This window comes from Lagenorhynchus albirostris, chromosome 4 (assembly GCF_949774975.1).
Source record: "Lagenorhynchus albirostris chromosome 4, mLagAlb1.1, whole genome shotgun sequence".
Classification (NCBI taxonomy): Eukaryota; Metazoa; Chordata; class Mammalia; order Artiodactyla; family Delphinidae; genus Lagenorhynchus; species Lagenorhynchus albirostris.
Genome location: NC_083098.1, coordinates 97151805 through 97164346, shown reverse-complemented (window position 1 = coordinate 97164346; position 12542 = coordinate 97151805). Strand labels below are relative to the sequence as shown.

The window sequence follows — 12542 nt, the reverse complement described above, 5'->3', positions numbered from 1 at the left end:
TTGCCAATGCAGGCATTTCCAGGCCCACAGGCAAATGCTCTTTGGTAGGTTTAGAAGGTTGCTATTTAAATAAATGTTTGCTTAATCTTGGCCATTATGGCTCCGCATCTGCCACTTAGTGGCTCCCTTAATAGTTCCCGAGTTCTTTAGACTCACTGTGAGAGCCTAAATCCCTCCATGTTTAAGTTGGGGGATGCTCTCACCTTCCTGACAAAAATCACTGCAAGGATCCGAAGGGCTTCTGAGCAGGAGGTGTGAATGCTCAGAATGAAATTACTGTTATTATGATTTGGGAGGACTCCCGCAGGCTGAACCCTGGATTTCTTCCCAGCTTCCCTGGTGTAACAGTGAAGTTGTACTGCTCGAAGTGGTATAAAAAGAAACATCCCAAAGCACTTGAGATCTTTGAAGGAAGTTTTAGGTTCTGAGCATCAAACCGAGATGCATACACAAAGTTGCTCTGATTTGTGGTCACGGGGGACTAAAATAAGATTGACCAAGAAGACTCTTCTATTGAAGTAAAAGGTTCCCTCCCATCCCACAAAGGGCCACTCTGTGCTCTGATTTCTGCAGGGTTGTCATCCTGGTGCATGTCACCATCTAAATAAGTCATCACTTTTTAAGGGAAGAAAGCCAAGGCTCCCTCCTGGACCGGGAGGAATACCTCCCGTGGTACCTCGGCTTGAAATCAAAACAGGGAAAGACAGAGATGTGTTTGATTGTTTATTCAAGGAGGAGTTTGCATGGGGAAAAATGTGTTGCTGTGACCCCAAAGAATCCCAACTTATAAGAAGATTAACCCAGGATAATTTAAATTCCCCTTTATCTCCTTTGGAGGAATTGCTTGTTTTGCAAAAGAAAAATACTGAAAGGGTCGTTTGAGATCTTTTGGTGATCTCTCACTGCAGTGTAGAGAGGTGCTCTGTGTACAGCTCTGCCTGGAGTATCAAGAAGAAATTTTCATTTCAATATCCCACGAGAAGCTATTAGTGAAATCACTGTTGTCACGATTTCTTCACAGCTTCTTCAACGGATGATTTGCCATTGGAAATTGAGTTGTTTTAAAAAGGATTCTAAATTCTAAAAGAGAGCCTCGATCGACAACCATATTTCTAGAACTACAACCATGAAAGTTCTGGCTGTCCTGTAAGGAGGAGACAAAAAAGCAGGAAGACATTATGGCCAGACATTGGCTGCCACAGGAAAGAACACTGGCCTAATGGGTAAAGACTCCTAGCTCAGTTTCTGCTTCTCAACCCCTCCTAAGCAGAGGGCTTCAGATACAGCACTTCACCTTTGAACTTCCAAAATGGGTGGATTAAATGTCGATTATGCTTCTTCCCCATTCAAACAGCCTAAGAGTTAAATATGGAACAAAACCCTGAACTAAAACACTGAACAACAAGTGAGCAGATTTGGATTTTTAGGCCTGCTCTATTAACCTGCTGTGTGACCTTGGACAAGTCACAGGAAAAATAAAAAATAGCCAACACCCATTGAGCGCTCACTAAGTAGAAGGCAATGGGCATTATAAGCATTATCACACCGATTCTTAATAAAAACTTTATGAATATATCTCATGCTGTTGTTCATTTTGGAGAGGAGGAAATTGAGTCTCAGAAAGGTAACACAGCTTGCCCCAGATCACCCAGCCAGCAAGAGGAAGTGTTATGTTTGAATCACAAAATTGGATGCCAGAACCCAAGCTTTTATCTACTGCCATCCATGACGCTGCCTTGAGATTTTATGCAAGACCTAACTTGCAGTGTGGCCGCAGGAGACAGCTGGGAGATGACACACATACATAGATATATACGTGCATACACACATGCATACACGGCCTCGGAAACGCACAGAGCACTGCCAAGCCTGAGGATGGGGTATTGTTTCTACTTATATTTGAGAAGAACCCTCAATACATTTACAGTCAGCTTGAGCATGACAACAAAACACCATAGACGGGGTGGCTTACAAACAACAGAAGTTTATTTCTCATAGTTCTAGAGGCTGCAACTCTGAGATCAGGCTGCCAGCACAGCTAGGTTCTGGGAAGGGCCCTCTTTCAGGTGGCAGATTTCTTGTTTTGTCCTCACACAGCAGAGGGCAGAGCAGAGAAAGCAAGTTCTCTTGTGACTCTTATAAGGATACTGAACCCCCTCGTGAGGACTCCACCCTCATGACCTCATCTAATCCTAACTCCCTCCCAGAGGCCCCACCTCCTGATACCATCACACTGAGGACCAGAGTTTCAACATATGAATTTGGGGGGATGTAAACATTCAGTCCATAACAGAGTGATGATTGTAATCTCTCCTGAGTTGAGAAATGAACAGGGGAGGAGTCCATAGACATTCCTCCTTCAGGTCAAGAACAGGAAGCCACGGTTTCAAGGCTGATGGGCAACAAGATGCTCAATGTGGCATCTTTTCCTTTTCCGATATGTGGATCTTTTGACCCCCAGGTCCCACCTGTTACCCCAGCAGCTGGTTGTCGTTCCAGTGCCTTCCGCTTACAGAAGCTACATCTGTTTTGCAGCTGGAGGGGTAAATACTTCACCTACTGTTTTGCCTTTGGGATAAACATGTGATATAAGACAGGAGACACCAGGTCAGGGTGCAAGCTTCTACCCCTGTTCCTGCTGATGAAAAAGTTAAGAAGGTAACTGTGCCTCTCCTTTCCGGTACCGGATACATGGATGCCAGAGCTGTCTGCTTCAGGCTAAATGGAAAGTTTCACTGTAACCAGTGCCTGCAAATTCAATGGTGCATTTTCTTCCCCACACTGAGCTAATGAAGAGGACATCTTAACACTCCCCCTCACTCATCCAAAAACCAACCCCATGCTTTTATAAATAAACTAACTATATGTAAATAAAATTTGAAAACATATATTTTAAACAGGTAAGATTATTTTTCCAAATAGTGGAACTATTTTCCTCCACTGCTAATCGAGATGTTTCTTCCATTACTAAGCCAGAATTCCCTCCCTGGCTTTGGGCTATATTTTTCTCTCCATTGCACTGCTTACCATTTAACATCCCATATATTTCAATCATTTTGTTGACTGTCTGCTCATAGCATCCCTACTAGAATTAAGGTGGCTATATTATTTATCATCCAAACCAAGACACTTTGGAGAGTACAGGGAGCACTAATACAGATTATGCCAGGACAAGAGGTAAAAATGGCAACGATCCTGAGTAAATGGAAGGTCTGGTCGCCCGAGCTACAAGGCGAGTTCTAAGCATGAGCTCTGAGTGGACTGCACGACTTTGAACTCTGGCTCCACCAATTACTCACGTTATTTCCCTTGGGTAATTTACTTGACCATCATGGGCCTAAATTTCCTCATTTGTCTGATGGCAATCATAATAATAACCGCCGACTCCCATGGCTGTGGGGGAATCAAATGGGATCATCCTCATTGCAATGCTGGGCACAGGGTCTGACAGACTGCAAGAGTGAGCACTCAGAAACCCTGGCTGCCATCGTTATTACCTATCATTCCAAGACTCTCTCAAGAAGGCATGTACGGCAGATGGTTAACACATGGTCTACCCAGCACCCCGTCAACATGACAACAGTAGAAGCAGCCTTGTATCTACAGGATGCCTGGCCATGCCCAGCTGACTCGAATGGACCCCTGGCCTGAGCCTGGCCTAGGCGAGCTCTCCCCTGGGATTCAGGGAGCAGCTTTTTCCTACAGGTCAAAGACGTGGGGTCTGTAGCCCTCATGTGACCAGCAGCCACGTTTCCTATTCTACAGAGAAAGCAGGTCCCGAAAAAGAAATGACAGCTGACACAGAGAATGCTGAGGGCAGAGGAGACAGCTGGGGGCACCTGAGTCCAGGTGGTGGCTGGTCCTGAGGCCTGGCTGCATTTCTGCTTACCCAACCCTTTTGAGGTCCTATGAGCCAGGAACTTCTTCTTTGGCCCAAGCTATTTCAAGCTGCCAAGGGTAGCCAAAAGGGTCCTGACAACAGCACATTAATATATAATTGATTAAAAAAGAAACGGATGATAAGGGAGAGAAGATGATAAATATTTATTGACGCTCACCCGGTGCCAGGCACCGTGCTAAGGACTCTACTTGCGTACGTATCTCATTTGTTGCTCACAGCCACCCTATGTGGTGGGTACCATGTTTATTCCCACTTTGTAGATGTGAAAGCTGAGTCTCAGACACCCAAAGGAATCTTCCCAAGGCCACACAATTAGTTTGGCGGGTGTCATTGCTGGCTCCCTAAGCCCTTCTATCCCAGGTGATTAATCTAAGCCAATTAATGTATAGTACCCTCCCAGTGCATGTTAGTAGACCAGGAATGGGAGTATGTCCTACAATGGCCCAATGAAACTGGAGGGAAGGACTCACATTCCATGGCTGGGTTTCCTGCCTTTCCTGCTCCGAGGAAAGCTGATGTTAAGTTCAAGAGGAAGCTGACGTTAAAATCGGCATAACGGTAGAGTGGTCAGATAAAATATAGGATGCCCAGCTCAATGTGAATTTCAGATAAATAATCAATAATGTTTTAGCATAAGTATGTCGCGAATATTGCATGGTACATACTCTTATACTAAAAAAGTATTCATTGTCTACCTGAAATTCAGATTCACCTGGGTATCCTGTATTTTTCTTTGCTAAGTGTGGTAGAGAGGAGAGAATGAGTACATGATGACAGTACAGCATCTGAGACCTCCACTACCTCTCAACTTGTGGTTATGCAAGGGCATCGACTCCTTTATTGATTCAGCAGTGTAGAATTTCTGTCACTTGCACCCCAGCCCATCCTATGTCATCCATCCCAGGCAGGAAGAATGTAGAGCAAGCTTACACCACCACACTAAATCCTAAAGGGACAGAAACCAAATGCCATATTAAAAGCTACAAAGTCAGCGCTTAGGACATCGAACTTGTTTTGTTTGTTTGTTTTTTAGAGCTGTAACAATGCAGCTTGACAGACTTACTGGAATTCATCAGATTCTCTTCAGTCAATGTAAATTTTTTATTATAAAGTCACGGAACGTGAATCCACTTACACTGTAAAACTCCTTCATGAATACTAACAAACTCTAAAATCGCAGCAAAGATGACGGCTCGTAGCCACCAAAAACACAGAAACAAAAACATTAGCAATTCCACATTAAGGATCCCAATTTTTAAACATTTATGCTAACTTTCCGTGTCATTTTGTTTAGGAAAAAAAAAAAAAAACATCAATTAGCTCCATAGAAAATTTTGACTTTAAATCAAACCTGGAGCATTACAAAATAATCAAATAAAATAGGAAAGGAGTGCGGGAGTGAGCAGAACTGAATGACTGAAAGGATAGCCATAGGACTGAGTTGTTATTTAAGGGTGAACGTCGTGTGTGTGTGTGTGTGTGTGTGTGTGTGTGTGTGTGCGCGCGCGCGCGCATATGTGTGCATGCGCGTCTACTGTTTATTCAGCATCAAAAATCACAAGGTAATGAATCCAAGGAGTTTATATGCTGTGCCAGGTATATGATCGATGAACAAAAATAGGATGTTGTCTTAGCCTTTACAGCTATGAAGACAGCAAACAATTCCTGCGTCCTTATTTTCATCCACCAGTTTTGAAGTCCTGTTCTGATGCAGAGCATTTCCCATAACATGGTACACACAGCACTAACATCACCATCATCCAGGCTCCCCTCAAGCCCATAAAAGGCTGTAAGTCAGGGTATGTCAGGACAGAACAATTGTAAAGTTGAGGAAAGTGTTAAAACGCAATATATCTATATATATGCATGCAACCGGATTAAAAATTTGATGTACGATATTCCTGGACATAATGCTATAAAAGTATTAACTGTCCCTATATTGATCTATACATTTAACAAAACCCCAATCAAAATACCAATAGGGATGGGTTTGGGGGGGGAATCAGAGGAGGACTTGATAAAATATTTGTCAGTTATATCTAAAAAAAGAAACAAGAAACATCTGAAAAGAAAGAGCAAAGGGAAGGAGAATAGCCCAAACAGGTATTATTACAAGTATTATAAACAAAAAACAGAATAATGTGGTACAAACAGGACAATACAGAAAGCTCAATGGAACGGAACAGAACAGAAAGTCCAGAAAGACACACAGACACACACACACACACGGATTTGTCCATTGCTAAAAGTGGGCCTCCAAAATTCGTGGGGAAAATGGATACTCAATAAACGATGTTGGTTACCATTTAGGAGAAAAGAACATAAATGGCTTATGAGTTTTAGTGAGATGGCTTTTAAAAGTCTGAAGCGGCAGGAGCTGAATAGCAGAACGGCATCCATCCACAGAACAGTAAGCTAAAGTCCTCTAGCAGTGTGCTCTCAACTTGTGGTTTTCTAAAGGGAGTCCCAACAAGAAAGGGAGCACAGTCAACTGGTGTGCCCTCTTCCACTCTGTTAGACTTCACTGCGTTTCCTTCGCCCAGTCCTTAGGCCCTCTCTGTAGGCAGTATTTCTCTAGCACCCACTCCCCCCAGTAATACAAAATGATTCTGGGAAGTTAGAAGATTTCTCTATACATTTTGGGATTCCCTAATCCCCCAGTTGTTGAAAGGCATCAATACGAACATTCTGAGAGTTGTCAAAGATCAGGAATAAGTCTTACCTGTTTCCTCTTTTCAGGGGGAAGTGATGGATCTCCATCCTACAAAGAAACCAGTGTTACATTTTATTTTTTAAAAATTAGATGCGTGTAGATTCAAGAAATTGAACCGAACTATGAGCTAAATTCAGACCCTCCCCTCTCCCGCCCCCTACAACCAACAATGTGCTGAACCAAACTCAAATATACTTTAAAAATTTTAAACTATAAACTGAACCAGAGTCATTTTGGGAAAACCTCTAAGGAATCACTTCCAATTAGGACCAATCTGTATATTTTCTAAACCTGTGTGAGCCAAATAAATAAACTGGATTGATCAAAATTACTTTTGAGCAGAGCCTAAACAGAAATAGTATTTCATTTGGTTTGAGTTGAGCTCCTCTTTTAGATAGATCCAGAGGAATAGTAATGGACACATACTTGAGTTTTCTCTATGGGCAGAACAATTTGGGGGGTGGGGATAGGATATGCTCAAAATAAAAGAAAATTAACTGAGAACTTCTAGTCCTATCAGACTTTTTGTCTTAAAAGGATTCAATTCCTCTCCCTCGTGTGCCATCTGGAATACATAAATATGTCAGGTGAATGATAAATGCTCAGGAAATAGTACTTCTCTATCTGATGCTGTCCACATACAAGTCAACATTATTTTAACCTCAGGAATCTTTCTACTGTACTTCTGTGTTCCAGGACAGTTCAATGACCCCAGCACAGACGGTTAAACGTAAGCAATAGTGTCAGCACTTAAAAAAGAGATGGCATCCGTGAGAAAGAACTGAGAATGCAAAATAGCGCTATGCAGTTGGTATCCTCCATTTCGGTAACATTTGCATCCTTAAAAATCCTGCCATATGAAAACTAGAGAAAATCTAATTGCCCAGGAAAGGGAAAGGTTTAAAAATTATGGAAATATTACTATGCACTGTTTTAAAAAGTGAGTTAAATCTGTATATATGGCCTAGAGAGATGTCCAAAATAAAGTGCTGAGCGAAAAGAGCAAGTTTTAGAACAACATTTATATAAAGCTGTCCAATAGAACTCTCTGCAATGAGGGACATGTCCTACAGCTAACTGTCCAATATAGCAGCCACCATGGAAATGTTCTATATCAACACAGTCCCATACGGTAGCCACCAGCCCCCCATGGCGATTGAGGGCATGAGATGTGATAAGTGAGACCGTGTTCAATTTTATTTAATTCTAATTAATTCAAAATGAAATTTAAATAACCACATGCAGCTAGTGGCTTCTGTATTAGTGCAGATTTATAACACAAATCCTCTTTTAAAAAAAAAACACCTCCATACAGTTTTAAGTAAATAGGCACACACAGACACATTCAGATATGCGTGTAAGATCATGGGCGCCAGAGCAATTATCCAGAAGCATGTACTTATCAACTAGCAAGTGGGACTGGAACGTGGAATAAGTAGGGTGATGACTTTCACGTCTTAATTTTTCCACTTTGGAACTCTTCGTGACGTAATACGTACAATCAGCTCACGGTACTTCTTCTTTAGGGACTGGTGGCGCTCTCGAAGCTGATTGGCCATGAGTTTGTACTGGTCCCTTTCCTGCTGGCATGTGTCCAGCTCCTTGGAAAGGATCAGCAGGGCTTCCTTCTTACTCTCCAGCTTTCTTTTACACACCAGGTACTGCAGAACAAACACAGGCAGGCGACTGCTCAGAACCGTCAACAGGCCTCCCTCCTCTCACCTGCGCTGGGGTTCACACACCCTGCAGAGTCGGTTTTGTTGCCTTTTTTGTTTTAAGAGATTGCATACCCAGAATCATTTGTCAGTCAATGACATGTGAGCCTAAAGGCTGCTACTGCACCCGACATAGTCCTCTCATGACAGAACCAAAGCCTTGGACATTCATGAACTTTGGCCAACTGAGACAGGAAAAATAATTGATAAATAAGTTAAAAAGCAGAATCCTTTTTGACAATTACACAGATAGCTAAATAAATAGATAGTTGGACCCAAAATTTTATTTAAAAAAGGATTTAGATATCCAGGTAAGATGATGTAAAGTTCTATTAAAATTTTACCAAATGATACAACACGGAAAGATTTAATAAAAATTGTATATACTACTAAGAATTATCTCTTGGGAGCAAAATTATTTGCATTTTTTTATCCTTTATACTTTTCTGTGTTTTCTAAATGTTATAGAACATACCTATATGGCTTCTATAATTTAAAAAAGTACCAAAAATGTAATGAAAGATAATTTAATTGAACCATAAATTACTGCAATAGATTGTACCTGCCCATGCAACCCAGCAGACATTTTCTCACCTGAGAATTTTTGTTCAATAAATTCGGTCAGAGGTGTGCACCTTCTCCTATGATTCCAATGCAGACACCCACCACCCAGAGACCAAGTTTATGAGCTAAGTATTTTAGTCACACTTTGAATTATCCCCCCAAAGTTGGGTGTATCTTGCTGGAATTCTTCCTCAGAGTTGTGGGATATCTTCGTTCCTCCATCTCCCCACTCCCCACACTGCGACCGACCCTCACCTGACAATCACCCACCACCCGGACCAGTGTGAGCCCGACTGGGATTCCGTCCTTTTATTGGATCTATAGTACCATCTGGTGTTATTCACATATGTGAAATGTGGAACTTAAATACCTTTTGAATTTGCCCCGTAAAAGACCAAATTCAGAGCATTCATGAAAACAATTTATAGTTTCATTATACACTCTGACACGAGCACTTTGTCATTACGGATGCCCACACAAAGCAGAGACAGGATCAGTACTCCCATACCATTTGAGTCAATGCTCTTTCATGGACAAAAAGCATTACTCATATATAGTGCTTGCTTGGAACTGACTTTGTTAAGTTCAATTTCCAATAAATGAAAGGGGAAAAAGAGAGTTTTGTGCATTAGCACATTTTTTTTCCTTAAAAAAAAAAAAGTAATTGCTTAGCTTCAAAAACAAAGGGGAAAGAAAAGCCATTCTGAGACGGATTTGAGTTCTAAGAGAGGACACTTCCACCTTGGATGAATCTTATTCCTGGCAGTAATGAGGCTGGAATCCTGCCTTAAAACATCCTGGATTTTAACACTTTGACATCGTCTTCGTGGAGGCAAACGGTTCTGTTGTCACAGCGATTTCTCAAGAGTGAAATCCCCAACGAGTAAATATCAGAGGAGAGTAGCCCAAAAACCTGAACTGCAATGTCCTAAGGGAAGTATTGAGATTTCACAGGAAAAAATACCATTTACACACAGTTTAACAGAGCTGCCCTTGTGCCTTTAGTTCTCTGCCTGTGATCAGCGGCCTCGGTTGGCAGTGCTATTGGCATTGGTGGCACAAAAACAGTCACCTTTGTCCCTTCAATGTATCAGATCCAAATCTAAGGCCTCAAAAATATTCCGTGTCTTCCAACTTTGGGGAAGAAAATCGCAATAGTGTGGAGGCATTGTACAGGACAGCAGGCAAGATTAGAATCACATCCAGTCTACTGAAGGGGACCAGGGAAGGGTCACCACTTATGGGCAAAGTAGAATTCAGGTTCCCTGACCTTGAACTGCAATCTCTTACGGTCCAAGAGAGAAGCCGTTTCTCTCCCAAGGCATGGTCCAAACGGGGCCTTGGAAGCTGCTTAAAGGGCAGTAATAGGCCTCCATTCCCTCTGGGTCTAAGACACCTGGCAGATGAACAGGCACAGAGTCCTCTGCTAAGACCCAGTGACCTGGGATTTGAGGAGTGGCATCACTGCTCTTCGGGTCTCCTTAGGGCATGAAAACAGGACAATTATAAGCTCCATCAAAGGGTAAGAAACTGATTCTGTATAGAAGATGAAGCCACACCAAGAAAAGGGCGGGCTTTAGAAAGCCACTGCTGGACTGTTCTTTCTTTTGCTTAGTGTGGTCTAGAACAGTGAATTTCAAAAATGTTATTCTACGTCATTCATTTTGATCAGCAGAACAAACCTTAGACTGAAGCCTCATTTATAAACAGCTCAAAGGGGCGCTGCTCTGGCTGAAGATGGGACACCTCCCCTGTAGTCCTGCCACCCTCGCGTGGCAGCATCCACAAGGAGCCCTGCTCTACATCACCCTGGGATGCTTGTGAAAATGCAGATTCCTGGGTCCCAGCTCAGACTACTCACCCTCAGCTCACCCCCATACTGCCTGAATCACGAATCTCTGGTGGCTGGCTCAGAAATCTGCAGTTAGCACATGGCACAGGTGATTCTTACTCCATCTATACTTTGAAAACCCAAGCCCTGGAGGCCTCCAGCTTCATGGTGTCTCAAAAGTTAGAAACAATTAAAATAGTCTGGAGGGACTGATAGGCCAGCGGCAGCTCAGGAGCTCAGGGCAAGGCTCCGTCTCAGAGCCATTCCAGGGTTGTCGGAGCACAGAGGGGTCTGAACAAGTACAGCACAGACTACATTTTACCATCTGGCCAAAGAGTCTAAACATGCAGAGTCTCATTAAAATATCAATAGAAACTCTGGGATGTGTATGGGGGGGCAGTGGGAGTGTTACCAGAGAATGGGATGGAATCTCTTGTTATTATTCTAAAATGGTGACAGTTTAGTCCCTGTGGTGGCAACTGCTAAATTGTCCCATTTTCTATCCCTCCAACTGGAAACAAACAAGCAAAAGCCTGGAAAGAGAGAAAAAGGTGTTGAAGATCCTTTTCCGTTGGCAGCTCTGGACAACCAGCAAATGCATGGACTCGGCCTCTGCCTTAGAAGGGACCGGAAATAGAAGAGGAAGCGAGACAAGCCAAGTCACTGCGCTTGGGACGTGTCCGCTTCTAAAGGAGGATGAGTAAGTGTAGACGATGGAGGGGGTGCACAGCAGAAAATCATCAGGCAGAGTCCGGAGGCCTCTGTCCAGATATAACTCTACCAATGGGCTAATCATGAACAGTTGGGACCCTGGGAAAGCCACAGAACGCAAGGAACAAAACAAAGTCACACTGCCTGGGCCTCAGTTTCCACACTTGGAAAATGAATGGGGTTCCCAGAGTGCCCTCCAACTTGAGGAACCCATGATTTTAACATCCCATCCAATATCACTGGGGTGCTGGGGAGAACACTGCGGGGAGGGGCTCCAGGCCAGGAGGTATGACTCACTTCAAGCACCTAGAAGTTGCTTCCTCTGCCTTGTCTAGGACAGAGCCAGCTCAATGATTTCCAAATATCACCTGCAGCAGGGGCAGTTCCAGAATCTCCAGACAGCTGCGGCTTCAGGGCAGCCACCTGGTTGGAAAGGGTGCTGGGGCTGAAGCTGTGTTTGCAATAACAATTTACAATAGAGTGAGAAAAGGCTAAATGTCTGAGGGGTCAACATTAGTGCCGCTCTCCAGTATTTCTAGTTCTCCTTTCCTTGCAGGTGCTCGGAAGGACTATTCTTCCCCATTGCTTTGCAGTAAGGCAGAGCCATGTATCTTGCTTTATCCAATAGAGAGGGACTGGAAGGAACATGAGTCACTTCCAGGGTAGAAGCTCTCAAGAGTCAAGGTATGAACTACCAGCAGAACCTGGATCATGGAACCGGCACAGCAGACAACTGCCCTGAAGAGTCATTTGGGTCCACAGAGAAATTTGTGTGATCCAGAAATAAACTTTTGTACTTTTAAGGTACAAAGATTTTGGGGGTGTTTGTTATCAGAGCATAACTTAGCCCATCCTGACTAACACAGTCCATAGCAAAGTGTAAGGGTAGGAAGGCTGATAGAGATCATATCTGCCCCTGCTCTGAGCTTCTATTGAGTTACCACAATGATGAAGAGGAATAACATTAGCACTATTATTATTACTATTAATAACAAAAATGAAAGTTGTACGGCAAATGCTTTCCATGTATAATCTCCTTAATCCTCACAAAACCATAATGGGGTTACTGTGTTATTATCATGTACATTTTCTAAATGAGAAGGTGAG

At 43.0% G+C, this 12542-nt stretch overlaps 1 protein-coding gene across 1 annotated transcript in view; it reads right to left on the bottom strand.

Moving 5' to 3' along the window:
* Nucleotides 1-12542, bottom strand: part of CCDC149 (coiled-coil domain containing 149) — a 95886-nt gene that overhangs the window by 54200 nt on the left and 29144 nt on the right. Inside the window, 2 exon segments of the mRNA XM_060148416.1 lie at nt 6624-6662; nt 8114-8275. Coding sequence (XP_060004399.1) covers nt 6624-6662; nt 8114-8275 — 201 coding nt within the window.